The sequence below is a fragment of the Medicago sativa genome, chromosome 1 (genome assembly GCF_051527215.1).
Source record: "Medicago sativa cultivar Bolivia chromosome 1, Bolivia_mono, whole genome shotgun sequence".
Lineage (NCBI taxonomy): Eukaryota > Viridiplantae > Streptophyta > Magnoliopsida > Fabales > Fabaceae > Medicago > Medicago sativa.
Window position 1 is genome coordinate 90,322,252 of NC_140749.1, and position 17,116 is coordinate 90,339,367.

General features: G+C 32.5%; 1 protein-coding gene across 1 annotated transcript; it reads left to right on the plus strand.

Moving 5' to 3' along the window:
• The first annotated feature begins 14,650 nt into the window (after positions 1–14,650).
• On the plus strand, positions 14,651–17,116 carry LOC146959001 (uncharacterized). Its single transcript, XM_085740507.1, has 2 exons — positions 14,651–14,748; positions 16,381–17,116. Exon 2 carries the CDS (start codon positions 16,381–16,383, stop codon positions 16,810–16,812), a length of 432 nt encoding a protein of 143 aa, XP_085596633.1. The 5' UTR covers positions 14,651–14,748; the 3' UTR covers positions 16,813–17,116.

Here is a 17,116-nt window from a genome sequence, read left to right on the forward strand (position 1 = left end):
GCCGCAGGCCTAGACCGAATGATATGTATATATATTATAATGAAAATATTTGTTATTTATAATTTATTTTGTTGTGTAAACCTACAGAAGAATACATTCAGTAGAAAAAAAGAAAAAGAAAGAATGTTATTAAAGAAACATACTAAAACATGCTAGTATGTTGGTTTTGTCCTGAAAAGAAAACATACGGAGAAAGAAAATGGTGAGAAAGAAAGAAAAAAAACATAATAGTTAAGACGAGAAAAAAAATATGAATATTATTATTTTGACGCGATCGGATTATATTTAATTACATTTTGCGATTTTTATTATATGTGACGCACCCTATAATGTGAGAAAAAAATAGGGGTGTTACATTAGTGGTATCAGAGCACGGTTGATTCTTTCGGGAACGTTAGAGAATGTCCGTACTAATTGCGTTTGTTTGTACTAACTTTGTATAGATTATTATATTATTTAATAATTAGGTTCTAACCAATTATGAATTTTAGGAACCCAATGACTCGTAGAAATAATCATATAGAAGCGGATAATGGAGAAGCAAGCAATACCGAAGGAGGTATGGAAAGAGCTATTCAAGCTATGGCAGAAATGGCAACAACCATTGCAGAACAAACTGCTGCGAAGGCTGAAAGGGATATTCGAAAGCAGCAAAGGGAAGAACGAAACGCTGAAAATAAAGGATTAGTAGATTTCAGACGTCACGATCCTCCACAATTTCTGGGAGAAACCGAACCAGAGAAAGCTGACTTATGGCTCGAAGAGATAGAAAAGATATTCGCTGTGTTGAGATGTCCTGACGAAGTAAAGGTAACATATGCATCTTACTTACTATTGGGAGATGACGAATACTGGTGGAAAGGAACTCGCAAGATGATTGAAGCTAACAATCAAGATATTACTTGGGAAATATTTCGCACGAAATTTCTCGACAAGTATTTTCCTAGAAGTGCTAGAACTAACAAAGAACAAGAGTTCCTTCTCTTGAAACAAGGTGGAATGACAATTGATGAATATGCGGCTAAGTTTGAATCATTGTCCAAACATTTTCGTTTCTTCCAGGACCAAATTGACGAAGATTGGTTGTGTGAAAGATTTGAAGGTGGACTTAGATTTAGTATCAAGGAGTCTGTATTGCCATTGGAAATTCGTTAGTTTCAACCTTTGGTTGAAAAATGCAGAAAGATAGAAAGGATGAAAGAAGGTGGAATTAATCGAAACAATGTGGGAGGACCATCTAGGGGGAAATATCCTTCACAAGGATCAAACCAGAAGGGAAAGGCACCACAAAAGAAACCCTACTCACGACCTCCAGGTAACAACCGCGATCAACAACCTTATCGTCCAGTTGCATATGCTTTTGGAGGAGGACAATCGAGGAACCAACCTCTAAACAATATCCGAAAGTGTTTCAAATGTCAGAAAACAGACCATTTGGCGAACACTTGTCCACTTAAGGGATTGATATGTTATCAATGTGGAGATTCAGGACATTTTGCTAGAGACTGCCCAAATCAAAAAGTTGAACCAAAGATGAACAATGTAAGAGGTGTCAAACCAACTGTTAGAGGAAGAGTTTACACTCTGAATGGTGCTGAAGCTTCTCAATCAGAAGATCTCATACATGGAAAGTGCGATATGTCAGGTAATCTTCTAACTGTACTATATGATTCAGGCGCAACTCATTCATTTATTTCCATGGATCGTGTGAAACAGTTAAATTTACCAATTACGACATTGCCTTTTAATTTAATTGTTTCTACTCCAACTTCTGAACCTATTTCTGCACATTTTGTATGTCAAAACTGTCCTATTGTTATTCAGGATAGAGAATTCCTTATTGACTTGATATGTTTGCCTTTAAAACAATTAGATGTGATTTTAGGCATGGACTGGTTATCTTTCAACCAGATTCTTTTAGATTGTGCACATAAGAACATAATTTTTCCTAACTCTGAGGTTTCTGGATTTATATCTGCCAATCAAGTAAAAGCTTCCTTAAAAGAAGGAGCTCAAGGATACATGTTATTATCTTCTTTAGAAATCGAGAGTGAATTAGTATTGAGCCAAATACCGGTCGCAAAAGATTTTCCGGATGTATTTCCGGAAGATGTTCCAGGTTTACCCCTAGTTAGAGACGTCGAATTTTCGATCGATCTAGTACCTGGATCAAGTCCAATTTCAATCGCACCGTATAGGATGTCACCCAATGAGTTAGCAGAACTAAAAACTCAGATTGAGGACTTATCATCGAAACAATTCATTAGACCAAGTGTTTCACCTTGGGGAGCACCAGTGTTGTTGGTGAAAAAGAAAGATGGAAGCTCGAGACTTTGTGTGGATTATCGACAACTCAACAAAGTGACGATCAAGAACAAGTATCCATTACCTCGCATAGACGACTTGATGGATCAACTCCAAGGAGCTTCTATTTTTTCAAAGATTGACTTAAGGACAGGTTATCACCAAATTAGGGTAAAGACAGAGGATGTGTCCAAAACTGCGTTTAGAACTCGATATGGACATTATGAGTATCTCGTAATGCCGTTTGGAGTGACGAATGCTCCTGCAATTTTCATGGATTACATGAATCGGATCTTTAACCCTTTTCTCGATAAGTTCGTAGTTGTATTTATTGACGATATTCTTATCTATTCTAAAAACAAGGAAGAGCATGAAGATCACTTGCGTGAAGTTTTGAAGATTCTCCGTGAAAAGAAGTTATACGCAAAGTTGTCAAAGTGTGAGTTCTGGCTTGAAGAAGTAAAATTCTTAGGTCACGTCATCACAAAAGATGGTATTGCCGTAGACCCAGCGAAAGTAGAGACGGTACTCTCGTGGGAACAACCAAAGTCAGTGACGGAGATCAGAAGTTTTGTTGGATTGGCGGGATACTATCGAAGATTCATTGAAGGATTTGCAAAGATAGTAGCTCCATTAACACAACTTACGAGGAAGGACCAAGCATTCATCTGGACTAAAAAGTGTGAAGAAAGTTTCCAAACATTGAAGGAGAAATTAACAACGTCACCAGTATTGGTCCTACCGCAACCAGACGAGCCTTATGAAGTCTATTGTGATGCTTCACATCAAGGATTAGGTTGCGTTCTCATGCAACATAGAAAAGCAGTAGCATATGCATCAAGGCAGCTTAAGACCCACGAAAAGAATTACCCTACGCATGATCTGGAGTTAGCTGCAGTTGTGTTTGCGTTGAAAATCTGGAGGCATCATTTGTATGGAGCGAAGTTTGCAGTTTTTAGTGACCACAAAAGTCTAAAGTACTTGTTTGATCAAAAGGAACTAAACATGAGGCAAAGACGATGGATTGAATTTCTCAAAGATTACGACTTTACCCTGCTATACCATCCTGGAAAGGCAAATGTTGTAGCTGATGCGCTGAGTCGTAAAACAATTCATATGTCTGCAATGATGGTCAAAGAGTTAGAGCTGATAGAAAAATATCGAGATCTAATAATTCATTTGGGAATGGTAAAGATATCAAATGGATTGATGGACACAATAAAAGAGCAACAAGCAACAGATGACCAACTTCAGGAGAAGCTAAGATTGATTGAACAAGGAACAAATTCAGAATTTGGGTTGGGAGCAGACGGAATTTTACGTTGCAATGGGAGGGTTTGCATCCCAAATAATCCGGAGACAAGAAAAATGATTTTGGACGAAGCACATAAAAGCAACCTAAGTATTCATCCAGGAACAACCAAAATGTATCAAGATTTAAAACAAAAATTTTGGTGGCCAGGAATGAAGAAGCAAGTTGCTGAGTATGTTGCCTCGTGCCTGACATGTCAAAAAGCAAAGGTAGAACATCAAAGACCTGCTGGAATGCTCCAATCTTTAGACATACCTGAATGGAAGTGGGAAAGCATTTCAATGGATTTCGTCATAGGATTGCCAAAAACCAGGAATAATTTTGATTCAATATGGGTCATTGTCGATCGATTGACAAAGTCAGCTCATTTCTTACCTGTTAACACTAACTACAATGTAGAAAAGCTGACTCAGATTTATATTAAGGAAATCATTAGACTACACGGCGTACCCTCAAGTATCGTCTCAGATAGGGATCCGAAATTCACATCTCATTTTTGGAGGAGTTTACAAAAATCTTTAGGAACCAGATTAAGATTAAGTTCTGCATATCATCCACAAACCGATGGACAAACCGAAAGGACAATTCAATCCCTAGAAGATTTACTGAGAGCTTGTGTCTTAGATAACCGGGGAAGTTGGGATAAATTGTTACCATTAATTGAGTTTACCTACAACAACAGTTTTCATTCAAGCATAGGAATGGCACCCTATGAAGCTCTGTATGGAAGGAAATGTCAAACACCGTTGTGCTGGTATCAAGATGGGGAAAGCAGCATTTTAGGACCAGAGATTGTACAACAAACGACCGATAAAGTCAAACAGATCCGTGAAAAGATGCGTACCGCGGAAAGCAGACAAAAGAGTTACTCGGACAAACGAAGAAGACCTCTTGAATTTGAGGAAGGTGATCACGTATTTTTGAGAGTCGCTTCAACGACTGGGGTAGGTAGAGCTATTAAGTCCAGAAAACTCACTCCTAAATTTATTGGACCATATCAAATTCTTCGTCGTATTGGCCCAGTGGCATATCAAATTGCTTTACCCCCTTTTCTTTCAAACATCCATGATGTGTTTCATGTTTCACAATTAAGGAAATATATTTCCGATCCATCTCATATAATTGAGCCTGATGTAGTACCGTTAAAAGAAAATTTGTCATATGAGTCATCACCTGTACGAATTGATGACAAAAGAATCAAACAACTTAGAGGTAAACAAATTCCTTTGGTTAAAGTAGTCTGGGATCAAACGACGGGAGACACCACGTGGGAACTAGAAGAGAAGATGAGATTTCAATATCCAGAATTATTTGAAGGTATACGAATTTCGAGGACGAAATTTTTTTTTAGTGGGGTAGTAATGTAACATCCAAAAATTTAACTTATATTTAAAAGTGTTTTAAAATAAATAATAGAATAATAATAATAGAAGAATTAAAAGAAAAAGGGGGGGTGGACTTAGTAATTGTTGTTGTTATATAAAAAAAAAAAAAAGAGTTATAATTTTCCCACGTTACTTAACAATTTTTTTATAATAAAAAGGGAAAAAAAATATTTTCTTTCTTCCCACGTTACTTGTTTATAATAAAAAAAAAATTAAAAAGGGAAGGGATAATTGAAGAAAGAGGACGTACAGATATGTTCCAAAACTGATTTCATTAAATCCTCAACCACACTCTCTCTTCTTATAAATACATTATGCCTTGGCTTACTAAACCACACACACTCACTATCTGCTTCTTCTAATAATAGGTTAGTCTTCTCTCTCTCTTCCTTTCCTTTTCTCAACTTTCTCTCTCAAATCTATAGTTACTAGTATAGTGACCCGTGCCAAGCACGGGAAATAAAAAACTTTTTTGATCAAATGTATAGATTTTAGATTATGTTATCTAAGTTATAAGTGTGGTTATAATTTAAATTTGACATGGAAAAAATATCATCTTAATTTTGTATATATTTTGAAATATATAAACATTGCGCATAACGATTAAAGTATTTGGATTTATACTTATACTAATTATTTGTAGTATAAGATGTACTCATTGTTAAACCTAGCATATGTAATATTTTTACAAAAACACGCCGACATACTGTATATTATTATTTGTTAACATAATGTATTTTATTAATCATAAAAACTAAAAAAATTGTATTTTTTTATATAATATTCAGTGTCAGATGTATACACATAGTCTGTGAATGCAAACGTTAATTTTTTTACGGGAGTGTATAAATATAGTTTGGGCTACAGAAATGCTGATTGTTATTTGTTTTTATTTTTTACAAAACCAATGGTCTAATGTAAATATTGTATTTTAGGGTAACAACGATGTAAAAAAAAAAGTTCTGCGTATTGTTATAACTGAAAAGTGCATCAATGAAAAGTCAATGGCAGGAGGATTTGCTTATATAGAAATTGTATGTCATGTAATGACCAGTACGCCTTTCAAAGAAATAAAAAAACGACTTCCAAACAATACGCAACTTTAGTTTTCTAAATTATAGCAACAATCTAAAACATAATCAATGATCATACTTTTTTGAAAAACTTCATGATACACAACAGTTGTGGTCTCCTTGCAAACATTATTATCTTCATCCAAGATGAGCAGCTTCAAACCTTTTCTAGAAGTAACTCGAGAGACAGCGACATAGAGTTGTCCATGCGTGAACACGGACTTAGGAAGATAAACTCCCACTCGAGATAAATATTGACCCTGACTTTTATTTATTGTTATTGCAAAACAAAGTGTTAATGGAAATTGCCTGCGCCTGAATTTGAAGGGTAGTCCTGGATCACTCGGAGTAAGATTCATCCTGGGAATGAATACCCTGTTTCCTGCCCTTTTTCCTGTAATTACGGTACCAACTATCGTGCTCTACCCTAGATGTGTAAATGTCAGCCTCGTACCATTACACAGTCCACTGGCCTGGTCGATGTTTCTCATAAGCATAACTGGACATCCGACCCTTAGTTTCAACCGGTCATTTGGAATTCCAGAGCTCTTAATACCATTAAGAAATTCCGTTTTGAACCACTCGCTCTGGACATCAGAATTTTCGCCCGATCGACAAACAAAATCAAAGCTTAAATACTCTTTCTCTTTACCTGGAATCAGTGAAATCATATATTCGTTAACATGCTCAACTGAATCAAGCGTTGGTGCGAGTATTCCCCTTTCTTGGAAAAATAATGGGTCACCAAGGTTATCATTCAAATCGGGATACAGAAAGTCCATAAATGACATCAACGGATTTGTTGTGTCCGATATGAGAAAATCTTCAAGAATTTCTACCTTCATTTCACCATTCTCACCTGAAGCGTCGTTGTTGTCTCCAATTCAGAGTATCCACTTGCCAAAATTTGCAATTTCTTCCTGCTCTGCAGGTACCGAATATGCACCCAATCTCATATTAACAGTAAGCCTCAACATATTACAATAAGCCCATATCTTTGATGAATTGATTGATGCATCAACAATTCTTGTCTCGATCCTTTTAGGACAACATGCAATATCTGCCTGAAATCACCACCTAAAACTACTGTCATTCCACCAAAAGGTCTAAACTCGTTTAGGGGATCATTCTTGGACATGATATCATGCATTGATCGGTCAACTGCCTTAAAAAACCATCGGTGCATCATTTTCGCCTCATCCCAAATTATCAACTTTGCAGCGCGCACCAGGTCTGCCCTAGGACTATCTTTTTCCATCGTAAGCGATGATGCCTCATTAATCTCAATAGGGACTATCAGCATCGAGTGCACGGTTCTTCCACCTGGTAATAGATGAGCTGATATACCGCTAGATGCAACATTCAATGCAATTAACCCCTTCGGTCTAACAACAGCCGACAATGTGTTCCATATAAAGGTTTTTCCAGTACCACCGTAACCATATAAGAAAAAGAAACCACCGTCGTCAGAACCAACAGACTTCATGACCTTGTCATGCACACATCTTTGTTCATCAGTTAGCATCAGTAAAATATCAGCGTGTGTCTTTTCCAGTTCATCTTTGTTGTAATTTAGCTCATCAACGATAAGCTTGTTTGTGAAAGTTGGCATGTCTACTACGTTTGGCCTGGGCATAGATTTGAAGCCTGTAAGCGATCGTCCGTTTTCCTGAAGCAGCATTTCAATTTCAATCAAACACAAGTTCTTCAAGTCATCATCACCGATATGCAGATCTTCATATTAAATGTAAAGTCACAAAATTAATATTAACACCTTTGCATGAATCTGTGTGCACGTTGAAGAGAAAGAAAAAAAATATTAGCTTTATGTGAGAATCCTTTATATTTAAACATATCAGCCTAAAAAATGTGGAAAATGTTGAATGGTATCGTAGAGTTAGTAACTCTTTATTTGTTCTTTACTATATCCTAAAAAAAGTACCTCTTAACTACTTAAACTACTCTAATCAGCCTTTACTATATCCTAAAAAACACACCCCTCGAAAACAACCTTGTCATCAAGGTTGGAATGTACTAAATTTCTTCATGTGTAATAGTCTTCAAATGTATCACCCTTATCCCTATTTTTTATTAGTGAAGTACTATTTTTCTTCACATCTACAACAATAACATGAGCAGTTTCTCTCCACTTCCTTTGCATAAGCTTTTCATTTTGAGAAAAAAAGAGATAATTGATCTCAGAACCATTTGAAATAAATTATTTGTCTAAGAAACTTTTATAAAAATAATTGCCTCGTCCATGTCATTTGCACCCTGATGCTAAACTCGTCATCCTAGAATTCCAAGCAGTATTTGACTTGTGTTGCTTCAAAAACAACAACAAAGGAGTACGCAAAGAAAAGTGCAGTGGAGACAACACTAACAAAGCATATCTCAGTGGAGACATGTTTTTACTTTGAAGTTTTATATTACCTCTTAATGCATTTTAAGTGCAGCTTTTCCTTTTAAAGTTGCATAATGACACGCCATTTGTTCTAATTCTCATCAATGACAATTACACCATGATCTAGCCTTAAAAAAACATATCATTATGTCTTGAAACATGCCTATTTTCACTTCTGCCTTTGTCATAAAAACTAAAAACGATAGTAAGAGAATATATGCAATGCAACGGAAAAAAATGATATTAAAGTTACAACTCAATTCTTAATCGAAAAAAGCTTCTTTCAGCTTAACCCAAACTAAAAAAATAAGCTTATTTGTAAAGGATTTCCCAAGCCATTATTTATTTAATGTGAAAATAAATAGATATAGGAACTGCTACAAAATGATGTCGTGGATGCTCACTAATCTAGATAATGTAAAAAATTAATCAATTAAAGAACAGAAAATGTGAACAAATTAATCAAGATATACATAGTGGAAAGCTATATATGACATTTAGTAAGGAGTTGAATCACCTGCAAAGTCGTGGGTTCAAATCTTGTTGTCAATGCGAGAACCTCTTTTATGAGTGATTGTAAGTAACTTTGTAAGCGCACTTGGATCATTGAGGTGTGTCTTGACCCATATGAGCCTCAGGAGCTCAACTCGCCTAAACTAATATGTAACAAAAAAAAGGTATGCAAAATCTATCAAGTTCAGAAATGTCTATCTTGCTTTCACCATTTTCATTTGCACTGTCGTCACTGCCTTTAATTGAAAGTATCCCTTTGCCAAAATTTGCAATTTCTTCGTGCTTTGCTAATACAATATATGCCCCCAATCTCATATTCGCATTAAGCCTCAACATAATACAGTTTTCACATAAAATGGATGAATTAATTGAAGAAACAACAATATCATGTCTTGATCTTTTCCTGATTACAGACAACATCTGTTTGAACTCACCACCTAAAACTATTTGGATTCCATCAACTGCTGATACTTATTGTGAGGATCTATTTTTTACATGATGACGTGTACTCAAAGGCCAACTACTCAAAAATAATAGCGGTGCATCATTGAGGCATCATCCCAAATTAATAACTTTAATTGACAAAGTAGTTTTTCCCTAGGAATATCCTTTTTCATGGTTAACATTGATGACTTCTTAATCCCAATCGAGATTGTAAATAATGAGTGTTGAGTTCTTCCACCCTACAATATCCCTGAAAGCAACGTTCAAAAAAATTAACCCCTTTAGATCTAACAGCCGCATTCATTTCCATGTAAATGTTTTTCCAATATACCACCATAACAATATATCAAAAATAAACCACTGCTACCAGAAAGAACAGACTTTGTGATCTTATCATATACACATCTAAGTTTGTTATTCAACATCAATAGTAGATCCTCATGTGTCTTTGCCAATTCAACCTTGTCATAACTTAGCTCATCAACAATAAGCTTATTCATGAAGGTTGGCATATCATCAATGTTTCGTCGTGACATATATTTAAATTTTTGAAGCAACCTTTTGTTTAGTTGATGGAGCTTTTCAATATCGATTAAACACAAATTTTTCAAATCATTGTGACAGATTCGAATGTCTACAAATTATATATAAAATTTGAAAAAATAATTTTAAAAATGTATATACATAAATGAATGATACAAAAATGTAAAAATACATAGGAAAAGAAATAACCATTAATTTGCAACTGCTTTCTCTGTTCATATAGAATCTCATCTAACAATAGTTGTCATGTTGCATCCCATGCAACATTAATGTGTGTCATTGTGCTCAAAGTTAACAGAGTCAAAAATAACATACACAATTGTTGATCAAAACCCAAAACATTGGATTTTGTAATTCAATATATAAACTCTTTACTATCATCAAGTAATCTCAAAGCATAATATGTTTTCGGGAAGGTGTAATATGTAGGATCATCAACCATTTTTATGCACTTGTTAATATTGGTCAGCGTAGACCGAGTTAATATTGGTCTTGGGGGCCAAAACTGCCACATGTGCAAAACTTAGGGACGGTTTTATAGTTTTTTTCTTAAGGGGCTAAAATCGCAAATTTGGAAAAGTTAGGGGACTAAAACTACTATTAATCGACTAAATGAAAATCACTTGAATATGTTTCATTGTCCTATAAAGCCATCAAGAAATTTTTTAATTCTCATCAAATTTCACCTCAATTTCCTTAATCTTGAAAATTTTAGCATTTTTCTAAGTTATTTTAATTTATTTATTTTGTTTCTATTCTATTTCTATTTAACTAATGCATAAACTTGCATAGGAAACCAATAAATAAATATACAAACTTTTTAGGATATCTAAGAATCTCTAAAAATGGGAATCAATTTAAGGATATTAATGTATTTCATAAAAAGATAATAAAAGTAAGAATCTCATAAAATATAAACCAATTTGATTTGAATCAATTAAATGCTCTTAATGCAGGCAGGAATCGTAAAAATTTGATCAAACTTATTTTAACAACAATAAAGTAAATTTGTTCTATTTTTTTATTTTTTTAATTTTATTTTTACTTTCTATATGTATTTCGTATTTTTATTGTATTTTGATAAATAAATAAAATTAGAATTTAAATATAAATCGATTAAAAAATTTAAATTTAAATTTTGAAAAGATTTCCTTTTTCATAAATTAAATTAATATGAATAAGAGAGGCACTGCCAAAAAAAATTAAATTAATATGAATGCAACAACTAACGGAAATAATTTTTTTTGAAAGAAACTAACGGAAATAATTGTGAATTAATATTCATAATTTTATACATTAGAATCAAAAGAATCAAAATTATACAAATTCAAATCCATGATTTTTTTTTCTGTTATTAAATATTGATGATCTTATGTTTGACATTTACACACATTATTTTTTAACCAAACATAAGATCGTATTTATTGCATGATACTACAGAAAAGAAATCACATTGTAACCAAAAAAAGAAAAGAAATCACATTAAAAGTTATTGTGTGATTAAAAAAATAGACAACAGAATAATAGATGTTTACGAAAAAATAGATATGACTGTTTTTTTTAATATTGCTACATATTTATTCCAAATTGTTTTAAAGACTATTTGATAAAAAAAGAATAGACATACGACCCTATTTCATCATGACCATGAGAAACACATCCTTGATTCTCTATACCATATTAATTCTAGAAAGGAAAAAAAAAGTAACAAATGTTGGCAACTAAAAAAAAAGTAAATTTGGAATCATATAATAAACTGTGATTACCATAATCACAAATTGAGATTTAGAAAAATCACTTTTTAAGTGTCAACACTATTATATTCTAAAATAAACCATAAAATATTACACTCATTCAATCCAATTCTGTTATAACAATAAACTTGATCAACTTCTGTTAAGGGCATTATTTGCTTTGATACTGAAAAAGTGATATACTCAGTTTATTCAATATAGAACATGTTAAATATAGAACATGTTGAATCTCTGCCTAACGAAACATTTTTTTATAAAGAAAAATATAAAATACAATGTAGTGATCTTAAATGATATTCATTCTTCAATCTAGCTATTTCAAGTCATTTATATTGTTTCCTCTATATCCAATTAGAATGAACTTTGATATCTTGAATCCACACACCACCGCTCATGTCCAACTAAAATAAATCAAAAACACACATTCAAAATATCAAATTTTGTTGAAGCTCTTGTGATCAAAATAAATAATTCCAAATCCTTAAGACTTAACAATAATAATAAATGTAAATAAAAATATATAATAAATAACAAAAATAAGATAAGAGATTTCTATAGAAAATATGAAATATACATGTGATAAAAAGAGAGAAGAGATTTCTATAGAAAAATGAAATATACATGTGATTTGTATTGCAATACTTGTGAAGTGAATGCCTCTATTTATAGAGTACTTGATTGCGAAAACCATGCACCATAAAAAGGAACAATTAAGTCATTTAACCACTATGAAGTATCATGTCGAGTCATCCAAACCATTTACTGTATAATTTTTTTTCTTTAAAATTATAACAAAATGAAACATATGACAATAAAATATAGTCATCCTTTTTATATTGATTAAAAGTGGAAAAAATGAAATTGTGTTTTCTTTAAAAGCAAATTTGATTTATTAAAAGGAATTTTTTTCAACTGCAAAACAGGAGTTGTGGTGTGAAGAAAGTGTTGGCCAATGGGTCTAATTTATAATAGATTTTAGAGGACAATTACGTAAAACAACCACATTTAACTCGACCAATCAAATTCGAGCTCATTTCTTAGTTTTTAAGAAAAATATAATAATATTTTTTTTGGTTCGGATTGTTCACATGGTAATTTAGTAATTTAATCACATTTAATCTGCTAATTATTCTATTTTGCCATCATATACGTTTCTCTTTTTTGTTAAGAAAATCAATACCATATTAATACGGAAATCAGTCGTGTTTAATTGTTATTATGTAACTTAACTACATCCGTTTTGTTTTCACCTCTGATTTTTTATGCAACTTAAGGAAATAAATACCATACCATGTAACTTAATTACATCTATTTTGTTTTGACCTTTGATTTTTTAGCTTTGCCTTTACATACGTTTTTTTCCCAAATGATATCAATAAGTCTACTGTAAATCAATTTAATGGCATTTAATCACTTTCGTGTAAATAGCCACTATTAATTTACATATTGAGATTACACCCAAAATAGAATTATCAAATGATGCAAATATTTTATTTTAAAAAAAAAAAGAAGGTAAATCTGGCGTTTTTTTTTTGTCAATAATATGGCTCTTTGATATAAGTCATAAAAATTCAACAGGTCTAAGGCTCCTTATTAATAGATTTTAAAAAAGTCAACAGGTCTAAGGTTTATTTTTATTTTTTTTGGTTCGGATTGTGAAGAAAGTTGTTTAGAATATTATTTTGTATTAGAAAAATAATTATTAAATTCATATAGTATAGACATAGATTTCATTAGTTCATAAAAAAAATCATGGATTAGCCAAAAAAAATCAATTTGATAGGGTATCAATCGGTCAATGTTATAATAATATTTTGTATTAGAAAAATTATTATTAAACTTATATATTACCTTACATTATAATACAAATAATATAATATAATTGATATACATGGTAACAAAGATTAATTACAAAAATTAATATGGAAAGTTATAATAATTCAAAGGTTTGAGAATAAAGGAATAGAAAGGTGCCACATGTTGACACTTGCTTGAAATTCTAAACCATGAGGAATAGTGACACATGTCAACACCAAAGGAAAAGGAAATCATTTCCATACAGGGACAAGAAATAGGTCCTAAATTTATATAATATAGATTCTTTATTCTCTTGTTTGTATTCTTACTGGAATTCTGATTTTTCAAAGTTATTCTTAATTCCAAAACTAGATCTATACCCCACCACACCATCACTTTCAACAAAAAGACACAATCAAACTTTTCATTTATACTCCTCATGTCTATATACCCTTGTACCTTACTGATTAAAGAAAGAATAGGTTTTATTTTGCTCTTTCTTTATCCTTTAAAGATCATGGAACAAAGAGGAATTACCTCATAGATTTAGTTTGCACCGATTGTTCAGTTAAGAGATACCAACACCTTTTACTTAGCTATTAAATTGGCCTTTAATGATTGTGACTAATAAGGTAGTAACATAAGTGCAATTTGAAGTAAAATCAAAACATATAATTAGTATAATATACTTATTATAATCTGGAAAGAAAAAAAAACACTATTATTAAAAGTTAGAAAACCAGGTTTGTTTATTAGAAGTTAGAAAATCAGGTTTGTTTATTAAAGTTAGAAAACCAGGTTTTGTTTACTTAAAATTGTGTTAACCGTAAGTTATTCTGCACTAATTGTGTTAAAAGTTAGAAATTAAAGACACTATTATTTTTAGAATAAAAACTTAAATTTGGATGTTATGAATTTTCTCATAACAAAGTTGTAGAAAACAATATTGGTGTATTATGTCTTTAGCACTTTCAGAAAAAAAAAAAAAAAAAGAATTAAGAAAAGAGAGTATGGAGAAAAAGCTGGATTCTTTTTGTTAGTTAGAAATGAATAAATTAAAAATGGGTTTTTATTTTAAGTAGTATGAAAAGCCTAAGACAGTATAACCTTGATTATAACTATAGTCTAATAGATAGTTATTTTGGGATGAGTATTCTAGGTGATATTGGAGCTGCTTTAGACGGAAACGATATAACAACAACTTTCGAAGAAACCGAAGGTACGGGGAATTACTACTAATAAGTTTTAAAGATTTTGCATAAGTTATGTGCTTAAGTGATTATGTGTGAGTAAATAACTCTACTTGGGAGAGTTAATTTCTCGATGAGGTGATAATTTCTAGCGATCAAGTATATGTCAAAGGACATCGACTTATATGTGTTTTAGTTAATATAATTAGGAGTATTATTTTAAAAATGTAATATACAAGTAGAAAAAAAAAGTTTTGTAAATGATTACTTGATTAGATAGTTCTATTATGTTTATTTGGTATCATTCTTGTGTAAGTAAATGAGTATGCTAAATTTTGATAAGTGATATGTGAATTGGATGTATGAATTTGGTTTGAAATATAGGACTTATAACCAAAGTGTTGATTATGATTCAATGCTATAATTTATACCTTTAAAGAGTGTGTATTCCATACTTCTAAATTATTTTAAATTCATGTATGTATTCCATATTTTTAGAGTGTGTATTCAAACCTTAAAAAAAAAAATAGAACAGTGAAATAATTTGGAATTTTGGAACCAATTGGCATTGGCTTGCTCTGAAGTGCATCCTACGCCAGTGTTATGCAACACTAAAAATCTTGACTTGTAAGTATCTTATAAAAGAAAAAGAATCATATATTTTCTAGTTTAGAAACACAATCACAATATGATAATATTTTCAGAAACATATGTAAGTAGATATAGCTTATGGCAACATCATATAACTCATATATGTAATTGTTAAGAATGGAAGTTATGTACTGATGAATATGAATTTTATGAATGAGTACTTATTACCATATGATATATGTAAACTTGAATGAACCAGAAACATGACTGTATACTCTTATTTTAAAGGTATCTAATTCTTAAGCACTATATTATTTGAATTAAGGGCTGATCCAGTTTAATGAACAAATGATAATTATGATATATACTTGTTTGACATTGTTGAGTTGAGTTTGAGTAATTGTCTTGTCTAGAAAGTAGGGACAATTAAGGAGCTATAACAGGTCCCTATACACTCAGGTGTAGATGGGAATGAGGATAGTTATGGTTTGGTTACTTTGAGGACCTATCGAGGGCACTTGTGTTTCGAAAACCTATCAATAGTTGGGGATTGCTTCCTGGCTGAAGGTACTCGTACTACCCGACACGGTGAGCCTGACAAAACTAGACTATCTATAATAAGGTAGTGCGATCGGACTAGAATGATTAGAGTTTAAGTATATCTTGCTCAGAATACTAATAATCATGTTATAGTCGCCGAAACGGCCTTATGCTCATTAGAATGGAACCTCCATGGAGTAGTAAATTGTGAAAAGAAAAATAAACTAGAGTCGAGAGAAAAGTCAAAAGAGTTCATGCATGTGTCAAGTTGAATGTCAAACTATAAATTATAATTTGACCTTTTAAAAGATAGTTCTTTTATATATTTAATATGCTTTGCAATTGTTGGACAGTGAAGGAAAAGAAAAATATTATATCTATGTAATTATCATATTATCTTGTATATAGATTATTTTTCTTTTTCCTTATGTAATAAATCACGTGGAAAACTTGTGTACGAGTAATTCACCCTTCTTTGTTTGCTTTTGTATCTTGTTGTTTTTTTTGGGTATGTTCGGACGTTTTTGTAGATGATGCCAGGGAGATATTTAGCTCACTCAGGAACACGCAGGATCGAGTTCCTTGAGGATCCGAGGGATGATGTTTGGGAAATAAATTTGGCCACCCAAACATTGATCTTTACCGGACTTGTTCGCACTACCACAGGATTCGGTGGCCAGCCTACTACTACTATTGTTACTCATGAGACCACAGAGATGATTCTACCATTGCAGAGGTTGTACCTAGCTCTCCATGACATGGGTGTTGTCCCACCTGTAGGACCAGACCCACAGGAGCCTATAGTTCCTCCGGTTGTTGATCCTGTTGATGTTGCTAAGCAGGGAGGAGGAGGAGTCCATGCACCCGAGGAGGAGGATCCAGAGGAGGAACCAGAGGAGGACCCAGAGGAGTACCTTGAGGAGGGAGAGTTCATTGGGGGAGACCCTAATGGCCATGTTTAGATGTGACTTCTAGTGTGTGGGAAAGAGTTTAAGAGTGCTAATTAGTTTGTTATGTACTTAATGTCTCTTAAAACTCTTTTATTTTGGATAGTAGTCAGCCTTGGTAACATAGTAGGACTGATGTAGTTTAACTGATGCATTATGGCTCTAGCTAGATGGTAGTTATGCTTTGTTTATATTAAATCTCATGAAGACTCATGGATCATTGTAAAATATTCACTATGATGACTTTAGCATTATGAGCCGCAGGCCTAGACCGAATGATATGTATATATATTATGATGAAAATATTTGTTATTTATAA

Coding starts and splice junctions, on each gene's coding strand:
- LOC146959001 (XM_085740507.1), top strand. CDS start 16,381: ATGATGCCAGGGAGATATTTAGCTCACTCAGGAACACGCAGGATCGAG.